The following is a 19,007-nucleotide window of genomic DNA, read 5'->3' as shown; positions in this document are numbered from 1 at the left end:
TAAGTACCATCCATCATACACTCATACCTGTTAGAACACCTGCTACTATCAACTCCTACCTAACTGGAACACCGAATCACAAGAAATGTACACATAAACTCTCAGCTTAATTGCCACAAGACAAATAACATACCCAACACTAAACTCAACTGCACCTCTTATGAATTAAACATGAATGTCTTCAACCTCCTAGACACCTAAACCAGTAGCTAAGCTAGCTGGCAAGATAGCTCAGTGTTTTGAGCCCTTGCAGTTGGGCTCTGGGTGTGATTTCCGGATCATAACTATGTTCAAATCCGATCCGGGCGAAGTCAACTCAGCCTTCCATCCTTCCCAGGTGGATTAAATGGGGATGCGTTTTGATTGGGCAGTAATAACAGTATTTTAAATATTTTCTGTGAAGTGCTTTGGATATAATCACTGTAAATAGAATTTTAAAAAAGGTACACACCCGGCCTCAACCCATGCCACTTAGAACACGCCACAGTTAATCACTTAGTAACACTCCTTTACCGAGGCAGCTCAGCCAGATAAGTGCCAGCTGCAGAGTTCGATAAAAAGAGTTTTTACTACATGTAAAGCCACGCCCTTAATTGCACAAACCACGCCCCTTTTGGAGTCCCCCGCATTTTCGCCCCACTTAAAGCCCTGGTCAAACGCTAAATTAATAAATGAATATTTAAAACAGAGAGAGACTAAGCCCGTGACATAATACGGCGTGAAAACATAGAAAGATGGGTTTGGTCAGCCACCAGCACAGTCGAAATAGTGATTGTGAATTTTCACCTAGGAAAGGAGTAGTGAGAAGGCAGGGTGCGATGGAGGAAGGAGAAGAAACGGGTAGACAAAGAAATGAATAAAATACTGAGAGGCAGGTGGGACGAAAGGAGAGGAATGGGCAAAGGTAAAGGAAGAAGGTGAGGGTGCCAGGAGCAGGGGAGGGGTGAGGGGAGGAGTCAGGGAGGGCTGCAGGGGGAGGGAGGGGACGGCATACAGTAGCACAGAGATTTTCCTCCAACATATGAGGCGGAGCCAGGCTGCTCCTGTTCTGGAGTCCCCCTCGGAGGCAGCCCCTGACAGCGCTGTGTCCGGGGAGTGGAACCGCGGATCCCGTGCATGGTGCACGGCGCCGCTGCTTCTGCTCCCGCGGGCCGCGGTGACCAGGCCCTGCAGCCGGCGGCGCTCCGGGCACCAGGATGGGCTGCGGGGGGAGCCGAGCCGATGCCATCGAGCCCCGTTATTACGAAAGCTGGACCCGCGAGACTGAGTCCACCTGGCTGACCAGCACGGACACTGAGATCCCCGCGGGAGGCCCGCAGGAGGACAGCAGCACCCCGGAGGCCAGCCCCAGGGACAAGAAGCAGAGCGCCCTCTGCCCGGGTGAGCAGCGCTTGCACCTCTCTGTAGCGCGATGTCCAGCCCCAGTGGCGCAGCGGGAGCAGAGCCCGGTCCAGGTACCCGGCGCTCGGTACGCGCGGGCACTGGAGAAGGGACTCAGCAGTAGGGGGTTGTGAACTGGGACAGTCTGGGGACACCAGCGTTATGCTGCAATGGCTGTATATCATCCAGTATACCACAGACAATGTCCAAAGCCCTGCGCCCCACAGTATGCAGAACACCCCATGCTTCACATCATATGCAACACGTCGTATAGCACGCGTCGTGCAGGGCAAGTCATATAGCACACACAGTTAGTTACATATCATTCCACACACCACACAGTCTACACATCATACACCACACATTATACACATCACATACCACATAGGTATTCCATACACCCCAATGCATATCCCACACTTACACCACACGCCAGTCTACACATCATACTCCACACATTATACACATCACATACCACACATCATATACCAAACATCATACGCCCCATATCAAAAGTATCCCAAACACCCTACCTCACTTCATACACATGGTATACCGCACATCAAATAGCCACATCATATCCACTTTATAACACCATCTTTTTTTTTGAACCAACTTTATTGGGATTTTACCCGCTACAGATGAGTGAGATACTAGCGCTCTACTACTTTAGCAAGCTTTAAGGTTCAACATTTAGTTAGTCATTTGCAGTCATCCCCTGCTAACAAAACAATCTCAGCCCCTCCCTCCTTGAGTCCGTACTTTGGCTGGTGTGTGATGCCTCTCGCACCCTGTTTGGGGGTGTGTTACTGTCGTGTGAGACGAGCCAGGGCCGTGTGGTTCCCTTACAGGGACCTGGTCCCCCTAGGCTTTGGTTGCGTCTTGGAGAAGCCTGTCGTCCGAGGGGTCTCTCTGGGGGGTTGTTGTTAGTGACCGCGCTGGTGATGTGGTGGGAGTGTCAGAGACAGGATTGGCAAAGCTATCCACTAGTGTGTCCCATGCTCGGGCTGCGTCAATAGTGCCAACTCCTCGTCTGGCTTCCCTCAAGAGTAGTCTATCCTCGCGTCCCGCCCACTTCTCCACCCCCCTCCTCCATCCACCTATTTGGGGTCCCCTCGGCGCCTTCCAGTTCCTCACAATTTCGCTTTTGGCAAGGATAAAGGCCTGGTCTTAAAATGTGTGGTCTTCTTTCTAGCAGTGCGCAGGAACCGGGCCTCTCTGCCTAAAGCTGTTGTTACTGCAGTCAAGACCTCCCACCAAAACACGACAAGCATGGGGCACGTCCAGAACATGTGTAGAAATGGTGCTCCCTGTTCCCCGCCCATAGGGAAAGCCGCGTCGGCCGTCTGAAAGTGCCGCTGGATACGCTCGAGTGTTAGATGCCCTATAAAACACCATAATGTATACATGACACACCATACCACATATTTCCCACTCATTACACTCCACACCATATGCCACCCACCAGGATGCACATTATATTCAGGGTCCTGAAATTATGGGGCAGGGGAGCATCAAAATATGTGGCAGGGCTTACTAAATTATGCAGCAAGAAAAGACAAATTATGAGGCATAAAGCGGAAGAGTTGTTGAAAGTTTAATCTTACTATTTCGTAATTGTTCACGAAACTACTGTCTGGGCAAATATTTCACCTCATTAGTACCAATGTAAGTACTAAAGAGAGCAATACTCGATTAAAAGAGGACAGTTAAGCTTTGCAAAGGGCCTTCCACTGTGCCACGTTTTTAGTAACGTTTGATCCATTTGAGCTAGAAAAAAAATTGGGGTTAAAATCTGCAGATTATGCAGCAGATGATGGACTATGCATCATCAAAATGACTTTATTCGATTAATACAAGTTAATCATAGAAGTGTATGTGTGTGTGTGTGTGTATATATATACATTTATATATATATATACACATCACAGTTAAAAATGTTAAAAGAAGCAATTCATCAGTATCAGTCAATAAATGATGGACTATGTAGCAAATGCGGCAAATCCACAATTATGCTAAAAAAGTAGCAGTCGCAGAATTGCATAGTTCCATCGGTCCAGGCTATATTCCACGCATATACCATTCTACAGCCCACATCAGTGCTCCACATTACATGTAGGGCGATACAGAGCACACCATCTACCATATATCTCACATGTCATACACCAGACCATACTTTATACCAGTGGTGTAACGAAAAAGGATGGGGCCCCCTGCAGAGAGTAAAGAGGGGCCCCAAAGTAGCCATAAACTCCTGGATATGCATTTGTCTTGGGCTGAATAGAGACCGCCTTTAAGGGATGGGGGCCTCTGACGGCTTAGGAGCACCCCTTCTCTACAGGGGATGTAGGGATATGGGTTACGCCCCTACTTAATCATTACACATCACTTTACATTTCACGAATCACACAGGACACATGTTAAACAACATATCACATTCTAAACATCATATGCAGCCAATACCCTAGAAACCCCTACCATACACCGCACCTCAAACAAACCCTGCCACACAAACTAACACACACCTTACCCCCTACTATAGCTCACACCATAGCACACACTCACACATACGCACACCTTCATATTATAGAAACTCACTTGATGCCAAAGACTGTTCCCTAAAACTTAAAATGCCCCAATGCACATGACACTGAGACGCAGGGTCTCTTTCCCAGCCCAGCACAATACTGCCACAACCCTACACCCATAAAACCAGTGCTTGAATTGGAAAAATAAAAATGCAGGTACTCTGTAGCAGAGTACCTGCTTGCTTCTGAGAAGTGCCGGTACTCTCCTCCTCAAAATAAAAAGCACTGCATAAAACGTCACACTGAACGGCACCCATGTCCCCGCCCTTGCATGCGCCTGTTGTGTACAGGTAAGCGAGGCCGAGAAAGCTCCTCACACGCGTCCGCACTCCGCTCTTCCTCGACTTCCCTGCCAGAAGCCGGAAGTGCGGCTGCAGGGCAGTGACAGGCGGCTCGGGGTCCACACACAGCCTCTGCACTGAGATGCAGAGCGGGGGCTCTCAGCCAATCAGAACGCGAGGACCGCAGCAGCATCAGGACCACCCGGAGTAAGGGGAGCCTCCCAGTGGTTGAGCGCCGCCGCTCATGCTGCACTCATAACAGTGCATACCCTATCAAACTCTCTTTACGTAGTCTTTTATTTAAATAGTACCCTCTTAGCGCTCCTATTTTGGTAGAGAAGGTGTCTCAGGGGTGCTATAAACTACTTGTCTAGAATCACACTGTTTAGGCAAATGGAGAAGCTGAGATTGAATTTTTACTTTGGATGTTTGAGGGTGGACTACAGGGCCCCCTTCCTGCTGCTGACTGTTATTAATTTGGCTGTCAGCACATTGGCGCAGACAGAGCCCTCTGCTGACTTTTTGGACTTGGTTTGAATCCCGCCCGTGGCCAGCGCCCGTGCCTCACTCATGCCCACTGTGTGGGTTCCTGCCCTACTCCGCGTAGCCACATGGGCCGAGCAGCGAGCACTACCCTCCCACCACAGCTGCCATTGTCACCCTATCTTGGCGAATTCAACCCAGGACTCAGCAGTGCTTTAAATGGGCCGGTACTCACCGGCACTGAGTACTGGCACCTCTTCATTTTCTCGGATTCAGTACCGCACTTTTCCTTGAATAAAGAGAGTACCGGTACTCACGAGGGCCTGGCTTTGATGCAGGTGGGGCTCCGGTCATCCATCACCTCGGCAGCACCTTCCACTCTTAATCACAGTGGAAGGCTGGGCTGGGCTCGTACAAGAGAACAACTGCTCTTGTCACGCGTGCACGGTGATCTCCATGCCACACCTCTGCTCTGATGGCAGCCATCAGAGCAGAGGTGTGGCTGCAGGGAGGTTAAACCAGACAGGAGGCTGTAAAACCTAATGGGCGAGGGTGTGAGAGGCATTGTTCATGGTAACACAGTGCTACAATGTCGCTTCTGTCGCAGGAAGCGCTATTTGTAAACTGCTGCCATTATACGTTTTTACACAGATTTGCCAGTACATCTATCACAAGACAAGATGTTGAGTACTATGTTAAAGTCAAATACCTGATATTGTGCATCTACAAAACACATAGAAAATGTTTTTCAAGTTACTTTTGCCTGTGGTGGTATTTTCAAGAAGCCTGGACAGAACAAAAAGTTTGCCCTTGCTTTCACTGTCTATAACTGTGTTACAACTAAATTACCTATTTGCATGTGTAAATAATATGGGATCTCGGTACCAAACTCACTGATCCCTGTGAAAAATGTGATATGCTCTTTGAACAGAGATGTTTCTAGCCGGCGCTAAACCATCTGGGCTTACATGCCACAAGGAAGTATACAGCTGTATTTTGATCAAATCCAATATATATAATGTATGACTAGGTAAGTGCATGTAACTCACACTCGTGGTTGCAATTTATTGCAGACTGTGATCGGACGGCAAAAGCAGGACAACTAAAATGGTTCCTCTATTTTGCACCCCAAGGTGGTCATTGGTACAATTTATTTTAGTACAAGCACAGCAAATATATTTTATTTCCAATAAGTCCCATCTCCTGACTGGGACTTCATGTCATCTGTAACGAGATGTGATTGTCTGATGCTTTTAAAAAAATATTTATTTCATCGACATTTAAAAATGCAAGAATACATTTGACATTTACTGTAGTAAGTATATGAGGCAGATAATATGTTATTATCCAAATAACATACATGGGATTGGAATAAATACTGCAAAGTAATGTCAACAAAAGATTTTTTAGCAATTCAAATTATCCAACAGAGACGTTTTTTCAACATGTGTGCTGTTACATATATGGGTGTATATTTTAATTACACAGAGTATATTCAGAGAACCCAGTTAGATACCTTCACTTATCTAAAATCACATCTGCAACCTGTTTATTCTGTCCACCACTCCTTTTCAATCACATAATGGAATGTTGAAAGGTTGAGCCACCAGCATCTACTTCACCAGTGTCTTTGTGTCAACATTTCTTATCCAGTGGCAGCGAGAAAGAGAATATGAAATGAAATACCAGTATTTGTAAAGCGCACAGTTACCTCCGAAGGGGTGTCCCGGCGCTGGAGGCCCTCGGGAAGATTAATCGAGCTAATGTCCAAAGTCACATGGTGCTGGTGCTGGTCTAACCTGCCGCCGGCGCTGGGGATCAAACCTTGAACCCCGTAGTGCAGAGTCACCCTGGCCGATGCGTCACACCTCTTCCACATATGCTGCTTATAGAAGTTACACAAAGTATGTCCCTGGTAAAGCAACTCTGGTTTACATTTTAGACAGAAATACCCACTAGTGACGAGAATGAAAAGAGCGTCTGATGAATTACTCGCTTTTTTGCTGCTAAGTATTTAGTAATCTTATGAAACAGGAAGCCGGTGCCTTTCTCTCAAGTAAGTAAGATTGGGACACCATAAGTAGCAGCCGCGGCCCGTGGAGGGAGTTCCGTGGGGGGGTAAGGCGGGGCGGGGGAGGGGCAGGGTGGGGGGTTCTAAAAACCGGAATATGGATAATTGCTGGTAAGTAAACAATTAAATAAATAAAACGAACTTCGTTGCGCGCGCTGCATCGCATTTTGCGATGCAGTGCGCGCTACGAAATTCGTTTTATTTATTTAATTGTTTACTTACCTGCAATTATCCATATTCCGGTTTTTAGAACCCCCCCACCCTGCCCCTCCCCCGCCCCGCCTTACCGCTCCACGGAACTCCCTCCACGGGCCGCGGCTGATAAGTAGCAATAAAGTGGATAACTCTGGTGGTTAATGCACTTGTTAGAAAGATCTGTGCGCATTCTAATGCCTAGAGGGTCATTGCGCCTGCTGGAAAGCACAGCATGCAACATGTAGATCAGAGATTTGTTTTTGTTTTTCTGTAGATAGCTCAGTTGGATACTGTTTTTGTTGCATCGATCCTTGTCTTCCCTGTGGGTCACAAGTTAACATCCTTGGCATATATCTTAGAGAATTATGCCCCTGCAGCAAGGACCTGCATGCAACAACAAGGCATATATATAGAACCTTACTGTTTTTTTCTCAATCTTTTCATTTTTTAAGGTTGCTAAAAAAGGGTTACTTTGGGTAGTAATAAACACTTATTAGTAAGTGCTATATAAATGGTTATTAGTGTGAAAAACTACTGGACAGATACATCCAATATTCTAACAATGAATGCATATTTCTTGCATAAAAACCTTTGGAAGGTCAAAAACATAGCCCCGCCCCTTGTTCCGCCTTTGGCACCGCCCTTATGCCCGCGCCAAGCTCCACCACCAGTCTATCCCTCCTTATGATGAGTACCTGCACTTATTTTTGTCCATTTAAAGCACTGCCCAGGAGTGTGGCTACTATTGGTGCAGCAGGTGCAGTGGCACCAGGTCCGAGAGCCCTTAGGGGCCTCTTGAACCCTGATATTTTCTGTATTTTATCACCGTCACAGCAGCTACAAGGACAGTGTTCCTTGCTTGCACCAGGACCCATGGCATCCTGCTCACTGCTAATAACCCTGGGCGCTTCTGTGGTAATCCCGTGGCCCCTCACAGAGAAACTGCGCTCGGTCGTTGCCATCTAAATTACAAATATTCTGAGCATGCTGCTGGAACTCAGTCTGTGAGAAACAGAGAGGGTGCGACTGGCCACAGCACACGCAGAGACCCATCGGGTTGTGTGAAGCAGGCTGGTGTGTGTCAGCGCTGCCCACTGCACGTGACGCACACTCCTCGCGAGAGGCGGCCTGTGGGCGCGCTGCGGTGTACCACGGAATAGAATTTGAAAAGCTCCGACCTGACCCCACGCATGCAGCGTGGCATGGGCAGCTGCGGCCTCTGGGGGCAGCTGTGAATGGGGGATATTGTTCCCTCCATGACATGAGTGCAAGAGGTGCCTGGGGAGAGCCCCCACGAATGAAAGATGACCATCCGCCACCCTCTGCAGAAGATTCATATGTAGCACTGCACTCTGAATGTGTCTGAGGCTTCTAGGCACCAGTGTGAGTGTAATATCAGAGCGCATAAGTATTTAGACGCACATGCCATTAAAAAAAAATGACAAAGAAGACAGACGACCATTGTATTTTAAAAAATACCTTATGGAGTGATGCAGTAGCACCTGTTCAAGGCATGCGCATCACAGTGTTGCTGTAGGTGTGCTTTCTACATCACATCTCTTTCTAGGCCGAGGCTGGGCTACAGTGGCCCCAGTACATTGTTTTTCCTTTCTGTCTCTTCAGACAGCTGGGGTTTGCTGGCATTTAAAAATCTTTTAGAATGTTGATTTTCCAAGGAATGTTAATGTTTGTCCAGTAGCACTGAGGTACTCACAGCTGCACTTGAAATGCTACCTCAGCTCTCTGCCTACTGGCTAATTAATCCAATACAAGAAACAAGGCAGAACGTTACACACTGCATTTTATTTTACATTTCACAAGTCTGCCCAGTGGCTTTAAGGAATATGATACCATCAGCCTTTTCTGGCTTTTCAAGCAACAGTATGTTGCACTGCGAGGCTTGTAGTTTTGATTTTAACACTTGCATTATGAACTCAAAACCCCAGCATGCAAAGTGTTGTTGTCTTAAGTGCCAGAACTAGTCAAATGTGATATACATGCCATGGGGCCACTTGCCTGCTGCGTTTTATAAAGGCACATATTCAATTTAAATAACTGCTTGTTTCACACATAAAACCCAAAGTAAACTCTGCACATTTATTTTTGCAAGGGCTCACTCTTTCTTTCACATACTGTATTAAATAAACATGGGCAATTAAAATTGCTTGCCTTTTGAGTAGTGAACATTTTTATACCAGGTTTCACAGTAAGAAAAGGTACAAGATTACAGTGCAAGCTTCCCTAACACAAAGAATAACTAACGTACCGGCGTCAGAAGCTGAAGTAATATCATGCAGTTCTATCACATATACAGAAAGATGCAACACAGGCACCCACAACAATACAAGGGAATTGAAGGAGCTAAAAAAAGATGAAAGCATTGAAGGAAATAGCTGAACCACGCATGAAAATATGATCCAACATTAATATTCTCTTATAGTAACACTACCTAGTGTGGTGGTCTTTGTCAGTGGGTTCCACACCTAACTTTGCAAAGCATCCAACAGTACTACTGTATACTAGCTGTCCAGTCGCCTAGTAATGTGTTCCCTAGCTAGGGTGAGTTATATCCCTTATAACTGCATTTATGTTTTACCTTTGTTAAACTGTTAGACAATATTAAGATTGTGTATGGGTGGTATATGTTTTTTTTATTGGTGTCTCCCTGAAGAAGCTCCACTGTCTACGCGTATATAAACAAGCATAATTCAAACTCCTCAGTCAGTTTCAAAGCACTACATAACACTGGCCCAGCATACCTCAACAATCGCATATGCAATCAGAAACTTTCCAGACACGTCAGGTCGTCTGGACTCTTACTTGCACACATCCCAGGCATACTGAAAACTAGCTCTGGTAGTCGAGCCTTCTTTTACATTGCTCCTAAAGCGCAGACTAACTTGCCACTACACATAGCAGCCTTCTCCTAACTTCTTGAATTCCACATGAATCTGAAGCCCTGGCTTTTCGAGTAGTCCCACTAGGCCCTAGATTTGGCTAGACTCACAGCTGCTCAGCTCTAGGATATGCTCCTGGGTGATAGTGCACTCTGCAAATCTGGATAACAGAGCATAACCTACCACAAGCTTAAAAAAAATAGGTTGAGTAAGTGACCCTACTTCTCTTTTCGATTGACACGTTTCAGCACTTTCATATTGCCCCTATGGGTCAAGCACCTTCCTCAGGACTATAGATATCTCATTTCAGATTTTTAAAAACATTTCCTGGTTCACAGGGCATGTTTTGTAAGTTCATTCAATATATCTTTTGTTTTTTCATAAGATAAGGGCAACAGCAGTACAAACACCATTTTGTCTTATAACAGGTACACCACGGCCAAAACACTGCAAGTTTTCCTCTTTCAGAAGCAACTAGTACAGCTATGGTGGCAGCAGTGCAGGCTTTCTCCATCACAGGACAATTACAAATTAGGCAGCAGCCTTGCTAGCTTTCCTTCTTCGCAGAAAAGGTGAAGCAAAGCAAGCTTTTCTCTCTAGTAGATTGCAGCAATTGCAATCTCTCCTTCCCCGGAGAACAAATCCAGCAGCGCAGACTAGTACACGTTTTCATTGCTCACGACATGTAAATTAAAGCATGTATGTCATGTAGGTTACAGACAGACCTCTACAGGTGCTTAACTCACATGTGTAGGTGGATGAGTGCGTGAATACGCAAGAGCTGACACTATTCGTTTAAATGGCATTCCACGTGAGCATCTTGATGGCCCTGATGCTGTTCCTTGGAAACCTGCAGTTGGTGCTGATTCTTTGGTTTTCCAGATATTGAAAAGTAGCCATTACCTAGTGGATAATTGTTATTTGGAGCAGTCCAACCACACCCTAAATGACTATGCTTTAGACAAGCACACAGGTGCCAACTCTGAAAATGGTTTGGATGCACACACACCAGAAGCTGTGCAATGCCAGCCTCAGTGCTGCACCTGTTCAACTAGTTGAGATTCAGCACTGCACCAAATAGGAAAGAAGTGAGAGAATACTTCTCTTATGGGTGGAGTCAAACCCAGTTTATGCAACATTGCATAGTTTAGAGAATTGGTACAATCATGTTAGACAACCGAGGTGTAAAGCCAGACCCAATTAACTCACCTAACATCCAGGAGAATGCTTAGTGCCCACAGCCCAGAAGAGGGTGAAGTAAAGGCAGCTGTATTGTATTGTAATTGCATTTATATAGCGCTTTCTACCCCTGACGAGGCGTTGAAGCGTTTTTTAGGTAAGTAGCATGCTACTCCAGAACCCATAAAGGATTAGTGGTGAATTAGTGTAGTGAAATATGAGATTAATTTGAGCAGTGGATATGTTAATCTGTTATTTGGATTGAGAAGAATAGTGGAGGGATAGAAGAGGGAAAATGTTTGCGTTTACATAGCGCTTGCTACCCCTCATGAGGTGTTGAAGCACTTTTAGGCTAGTAGCACGCTACTCCGGAGCCAAAAAAGGACTAGTGGTGAATTAGTCTGGGGAAATATGAAATAAATTTGAGCGGTGGACATGTTAGTCTGTTATTTGGTTTGAAAAGGAGAGTGGAGGGATGGAAGAGGGAAGGGTTTGCATTTATATAGTGCTTGCTACCCCTGATGGGGTGTTGAAGTGTATTTTTGGTAGGTAGTACACTACTCCGAAACCCAAACAGGATTATTGGGGAATTAGTACAGAGAAATATTAAATTAATTTGAGTGGTGGACATATTAGTCTATTTGGATTGAAAAGGAAAAGTGGAGTGATAGAAGAGGAAAGGGTCTAGAAAGTGTTATTTTTTGAGTTCATAGCAGTAGGAGGGGGTTTGGGATGAATAAAGGGGACGTGGATGGTAAAGAGTAAGGGGGAAGGGTTTAGAAAGGCTTGTTTGGGAGATCTGGAAAAGTAAAAGAGGTATGAGATGATGCAAGGAGGTGTAGAGGAGGGAAGCGTCTAGAAAGGGTTATTTTTGGGATCTTAGTAGTGGTATAGGGTTTGGGATAAATGAGAAAGTGGAGGTACAGGATATATTGATAGAGGTATAGGGTGTGAAAATGTGTAGTACATTGGAAAGCGTAGTAGAATGAGGTTTGAGATGTCAGACAGTTGAGGTAAAGGATATATTAAGAGTGGTATAGGTTGAGAAATAGTATAGTACATTGGAGAGAGTAGTAAAATGAGGTTTGAGCTGAGTTAGAGTGGATGTAGAGGATACATTGTGAGAGATATAGGGTGCAATATAGAGTTGTACATTGGATATGCTGAATTAGAAGCAAAGTAATAAATATAAAGATAAATAAGTACATGGAAGGTACATATATATGCATTAGGAAGGTAATATATGTAGATAAAAGTTACATTTAATATACTCAGACTTTCAAGTATTGCTGTTCTTTAAAATAATGTATTTGTTTTTATTTTTTGTAATTCAATAGTGAAGCAATTGTAGATAAATAGATATGATAAAAAGATGTACTTATTCATGCAGTCACTTATACATATGTTAAACATATAATAATGTAAGTATAAGTAATATGTACATTTTGTAAGCAGAACTAATGAATATCTATATCTTTAAAAACATAACCATATACACGTTTATACAAAGCAATACACATATGTAGGTACACATCTATAGTACAAATAAATGCTTATATACAGAGGGATATGCTGTATATTTCTGTTTGCTATATGGTGAATATGGGGGAAGAGCTAATTCTTGAGTAGTCTTCTGAAGATAAGGCGGTGATCCGTGGATCTTATGTTCGGGGGTAAAGAGTTCCATAGTTTGGTTGCTTGAACAGAGAAGGATATGCCACTCATGTTTTTTTTCTTGTACAGTGGGATTTTGAGGCGAGGTGCCACTCTAGAGTAGAGGTTCCTTTGTTGAATGTATTTTGTGATTTTATTTCTGATGAAGAGCAGTCCTGTTCCATGTATTGCTTTGTGGGTGATACAAAGCAGCTCGAACATGAATCGTCTGGCAACCAATAACCAATTTAGGGGTCTCAAGGCAGGGGAGATGTGCGTTTGTAGCTTTATATTGTAAGAGTAGTTTGGCAGCAGAGTTCTGAATCCGTTGTAGTCTTTTCCCAGTTGTTAAAGGATATCCATGGTAGAGGCTATTGGCGTAATCGAGTTTGGACAGAACAAGAGAAATACTTGCCTGGACCTTGTGTAGAAATCCCCGGTGGGAAAGATGCATCGCAGTGTTTTTATAGTAACAGAGCTGGATCTTGCTAGTTTGTCCACTAGGGCATTCATTGATAGCTTGGAGTCTATAGTCATTCTGAGGTTTCTTACTTCCTTTGATATTTTAGGCGGTGTTCCCAGATCATCAGAAATGTGGCGAGTGGGTCATAATTTTTCCAATCGCTGCATGTGAGTATTTCCATTTTGGTAGCGTTCAATTTGAGATGACTTCATGCCATCCATTGATCCACGGTTCAGAGACAACTGAAAATTAGTGAGTTTCCAATGTCTTTGGGGTATTCCAGTTAAAGGAGTATTTGTGTCTCATCTGCATAGGTATAGCACTTTAGGTGAAATTGATTGATCAGTCAAGGTAATGACTTCATGTAGATATTGAAAAGCATGGGTGAGATGATAGAACCTTGAGGGACCCCTGCTTTTGTGAAGTACGGTTTGTAAGAGAAAGCGGGGGTAGGGATGACATTAGTTATGTTGTTAAGGTAGGATGTGATCCAGTCTAGAGCAGTCCCCTCTATTCCGGCTGCGAGGAGTCTTTGTATCAGAGTGTCATGGTCAACCATGTCAAAGGCAGCTGAGAGGTCCAAGAGAAATAGTGCAGCAATTCTGTTAAGGTAAACTGTGTTCTTAAGGTCATCCCAGATGGCAACAAGGGCTGATTCTTCGCCTCTTCCTGGTCAGAATCCCATTTGGTAGTCTGAAAGAATGGCATTATCTTCAATGAATTGTGACAGAGGGGTGAATGCTGATCTTTCTATCAGTTTGCCCAGGAAAGATGAATTTGTAATCGGTCTGCAGTTGTCAGGGTTAAGTGGGTCCAGGTCTGTTTTCTTTAATAATGGGCATATGTATAACGTTTTTTGTTCTTCTGGAAATATACTCCCGTTGTTAAGGAATTATTGATAATTCTTCTTACTGGTGTGGCAACAGAGGTTGCTAGAAGCATTCTCTTGAAGGTTTGTGGTAGACACGGGTCAGAAGGGCTGACGGCATGCCAGCTTGGTTTCACCAGGTCCATAAATTCAATGTGTGTAATTTGTTGGAAGGAATGAAGAGGCTGTGTTAGAGTATTCTTGGATTGTTGTTTTGGGAAAGGGTCAGTACTGTTGTTTTTATTTTGTTTTAAATATGAGTCCAATGTGTCTGCTTTGGCCGTGTTATGATTTTCCAGTTAATCTATGAAATCTTGAGTAACGGGATAAGCTCCTTCAAGGCAATTTGGTTTACAAAATTTATAGAGAATTTTGTAGAATTCTTTATTTCACATTTATCATTTTGAATTCTGTCTTAATAGTAACTTTTCTTAGCTTTTTTGATAGCTGATTTGTATAATCTGTTAAGTTTCTGTAGGTGACGTTTGTCTTGATTTGTGTTTGTTTTGAGCCAGGCACAAAGCAGATTTCTAATTTCTTGTTGTATCTCTTTTATCTCTGTATCTCTCCAATATGCCTGTTTTCTTTTGTTCTGTTGTGTATTTTTTAGTGGTATTAGGATATCAAAAGCTTCCTGTAGTCACTCATAGTTTTTGAACAGAATTTATTGTGTCGAGATCTGTACGGGATGTCAGCTTTGTTTCTAACTGTTCCAAATTGAGTTTTTTCAACAGACGGTAAGTGGATGCACGTAAGGTGGTTTTAGGTGCATTGCTTTGTGTAGTATTGTGTAGGAAAGCAAGCAAATGGTGGTCTGACCATGTGTGTGGAGTTGTTGTTTGAAAGGTAACTAGTTCTGTGTTTGCAAAAAGGACATCTAGGATGTGCCCCGCAATGTGTGTGGGTTTTTGCACGATCTGATGTAGGTTCAGCATGTCTAGGCCAGTGTTGATTGTTTTGGGATGGGGCATATTGGGTTTGTCAAACCAAATGTTGCGGTCACCCAGAATGCATAGGTTGGAGTGTAGTGCTATCAGGTTTAAAACTGTGTCTAGAAGTGTGTCTGGGAATGTTGCATTGGTAGGTGGAGGTCTGTAAAGGAGCAGGAAGTTACAGGAAGAAGATGATGTATGTTTGCATCTGGTGAAGAGGGCCTCACAACCTTGGATGGAGATGTCACCAGTTTTTACTGATATTTAATGTTTGCTGGAACACAACAGCTAGGCCACCTCCTCTTTTGCCTATACGATTTAGGGTGATAGTTTGATAGCCTAGAGGAATTGCTTCATGCAAGACTGGAGCCATATCATCTCCCAACCATGATTCAGTGATAAAGAGTGTCAGGTTTCGTGTCAGTGAGAAGGTCACAGATGTGATGTTTGTTTTTTGAGAGCGGTTGGGCATTTATTAGTAAACAGGTTAGAGAATGTGCTTTGGTGATAGAGAGGTTTTGTTTTGTAGAAGACTGAAAAGTATTTTGTGGGCTTGTAGCAGGTGTGCCCTTAGTTTTGGTATTAGATGTATGAGGATAGCAATTTTTTAGCTGTTCTGTATTGTATTCCTCATCCAGCAGGCTAAGAAGGCATTTTGATGGGTCTGCGTGTGTAGGTGGTAGAGATGAGAGAGTGAGTTGGTGAGCTGTGGTGTTTTTGCAGTGTAACCTTGTTGTGCAGTAGACATGGAGAAGTGAAGGAATGAGGAGTGGCATGTTGCTTATTTTGTTTGCGTCTGTTTAGGGTGGAAGGTGTATGAGTTAGGGATGGTGATGCACCTTGTGTGTCATGTTATAAGGTTCTAAATTGTTCAAAGGATGAGAGGCAGTTAAAAGAGTTGCTGTGTTGCTGTATATGTGTTAGATGTGGAGAAAGAGAGAAAGTTTGGCATTGGAGTTTGTTCATGATGTGTATCATGTGTGTAGTCTGGAAGGTGGGAGTGGGTGTATGTTTGTAGTTTGTGCCGGAAAGTATTATGAGGTGTTGTGCATGAGAGAATTTGTTATGCTGCTGTGTGTTATGTTTTGTCAGGAGAATGAAAGTTTGTTGTAGGATCTGCACATTATTTATTTCCTCCCCCTCCATCCATGATTGATGCCATAATAGCAATAGTTTAACTTGTACATTAAACACTACACCAGTTGTCAATACAATGCTGAGTAACTCTAGGTGTTCTAGAGAATAAATCCTGCATTCAGCCAACTCCCTCCTCATTGTCACCATTCACCTTTCAATAAATCATTCAATCAGGAGTTTATGTAGCGCAGCTACTCACCCGTGAGGGTCTCAAGGAGCTGAGACGTTACTACGTTCACTTTCATGTTCACCTGCACTCACAGCGATCACACTACACTCACACTGCTCACGATGCACTCACGCCATTAAACCTCCTCCTAACCTGCACTCACACAAGCTCATTGCTCACCCTGCACGCACATGACACTCTACTCACTTGTCACTTTTGCTGCTCACCCTACACTCACAGCGATCACACTGTACTCACTTTGTTACCCTGCACTCATGCCATTCTCCCTCCACTTACCCTGCGGTCACATGAGTACACCACTCATCCTGCACTCACAATGATCACACTGCACTCACACCACTCACATGCACTGACGCTTTTCACCCTGCACTTACACAAGCTCACTACTCACCCTGCACTCATGTGACACTTCAATCACCTATCACTCTCTGCTCACTCTGCAATTTCACTCAAACAAGCACATCTCTCACCATGCATTAATTCCTCCCACTCTGCACTTTCACCCGCACCCAAACTCAAATATCACATCACTAACCTCGCAGTCACTCCTCTCACCCTACTCTCACACTGTTGCATTGCTCAATGTGCACTCACAGAGGTTCACACAGCTTTCCCTTCAATCACATCGGCACAGCACTCATCCTGCACCCACACCACGCAAACAAACACAGCACTCACCCTGAAGTCACACCACTCACTCTGTACTTCCTTTTCTCACCCTGCACTCACATGGACAAACCTCTCAGCCTACATTCATACGGACACTCTGTTCATCCTGTCTGCAAACAGGGACAATAGCCTGCTAGAGCTCATAGGGACACACCACTCACTCTGCACTAACTCCTCTCACCACGCACTCACCAGTCACTCTCACAGATCACCCTTCACTCTTGTCACTCGCCATGCACCACATACAGGCACTCCACTCACCCTGCATTTACACCGCTCACACTACCCTGCACCCTCCTCTCACTCTGTATGCACTCCTCTCACCTGACACTCACATGGGCCCGCCTCTCACATTGCATTCATGCAGCTCAGCCAACACTCACATCGGCACATTTTTCACCCTACACTCACACCACTCACTATGCACTCACTCACACAATTTACCATTACCCAGCACTTACATGAGCACACCTCTTACTCTGCACATATAAAAATACACAACTGTCATGAATATACACATATTTCCACAAATCGATGCACAGAATACCTGCACTTTCAGTAGTACTAGATACCTACTTAATTTCATCTGAAACTACAGGACTGGTGCAAGAGGGGAGAGTGGACTGAGAAAGTGGGATGGCGTGAGGAGGGAAGACTAGGGCTCAGGATTTGGGGGATGGTAATGGATTGAGGATCGTGTGACACCTTCAGCCAATTCCGGCTTTCCATTCACCACAATGCTTCATTACGGGACCTGTAGTTTTTTTTACATTGTAAGTTGGGTCTCAAAAACCCCAAAATGCTAAGTGTTACTGGATAAAATCCATGTTTGCCGAAGAAGTCAAGCATTTCATAGGATCAGTTGGATGCTGTGATATTACATGATAGAGCGTGGATTCGTTCATTTCCAATACTGTAACAGCTTGATCCACATGTGAAACCAAATATAAGCCCCGTACAGCTATTTTAAGGAAGTGTACTTTTCATTCACATCATACTTGTAACAAACACATGGCAATATATTATTTCTGAATAGTGTATAGAGAATATGCTTTTATTAAGCTTCACTAAAAGGAAAGGCAGGTATAGCAGAAGCAAGCTTTTCTAACACAATACAAGCAGATTGACTACTGGAAGCCTGAGGGGCAGTGTGTCTGTGTGTGAGTGTGACAGAGTACAAAAGTGCAAGAGATATAGTGAGAATGTGTGTTTGTCAGTGTATGTGTGCTGCTGGTCTGGCATACTGGAGGTTATTCTTGCCTTATGGACAAGGGCACTAATAGAATACAGATGGCAAACTTCAGGCCCTGACATGCATCTATTAAGACACCATTATTGGCTGTGGGGACTCCAACTGTCTAATTCAAAAAGCTAGTAACCCAGTCATACCCAGCGGCAGGTTCACAAAAAACGTACCTCCACACTGACATTTGAGGTAATTCTTATACGTTTTCCGGCACTCATTTTATAGAGGGTGTCAATAGAGACATGCTGACCATTGTATACCGTAGGGAATTTTTAGAGGTATCCATGGCTGTGGCTGAAGTATCCGTGGTAAAATTTCTGGCACTGTCATATTGAATGTACTCCTTGGCATAAGGGGCTCACCCGTGAAAAAATGATGGCTTTGGTATAGTGGAAGTAATTTCTGACTTTTGAAAGAAAACAAGATTTAGTCCTAGGAAAGACCAGGCTTCCCTGGTGCAGCCAGAAAGTACAGGAATATTTCATGAATGCCCATAAGATTCTGCAGCTTTTTAGCAAATTTGATCCCAAAAGTTAAAAAAAATTCTCCTGGGAAGAAGACTACTCTCCCTTAAATCATCTAAAAGAAGTCGGTTAACTTGTATTGATTGCTGGAATTTGGGGGAACTATCACACCCCACCACTTACATAGATATTTTCCCTCATATAATGGGTATGAGGTTAGCTCTCACGCATTTCTGGAAATGCTTGTCCTGCCCCATAGCTGGGAGAAGGACTGGCTTTAAGACAGTGCAGCTTGGTAGGGGGCATGTGTT

At 44.2% G+C, this 19,007-nt stretch overlaps 1 protein-coding gene across 1 annotated transcript in view; it reads left to right on the top strand.

Moving 5' to 3' along the window:
* The first annotated feature begins 997 nt into the window (after nucleotides 1–997).
* The window catches only part of BAALC (BAALC binder of MAP3K1 and KLF4), a 354,530-nt gene continuing 336,520 nt past the window's right edge, over nucleotides 998–19,007 (top strand). The window contains exon 1 of the mRNA XM_085605129.1: nucleotides 998–1,380. Coding sequence (XP_085461255.1) covers nucleotides 1,197–1,380 — 184 coding nt within the window. The 5' untranslated portion in view covers nucleotides 998–1,196. The remainder of the gene's footprint in view (nucleotides 1,381–19,007) is intronic.

This window comes from Triturus cristatus, chromosome 5_1 (genome assembly GCF_964204655.1).
Source record: "Triturus cristatus chromosome 5_1, aTriCri1.1, whole genome shotgun sequence".
Lineage (NCBI taxonomy): Eukaryota > Metazoa > Chordata > Amphibia > Caudata > Salamandridae > Triturus > Triturus cristatus.
Note: the sequence above shows the minus strand (reverse complement) of the source record. Positions and strands in the feature narration are given on the sequence as shown.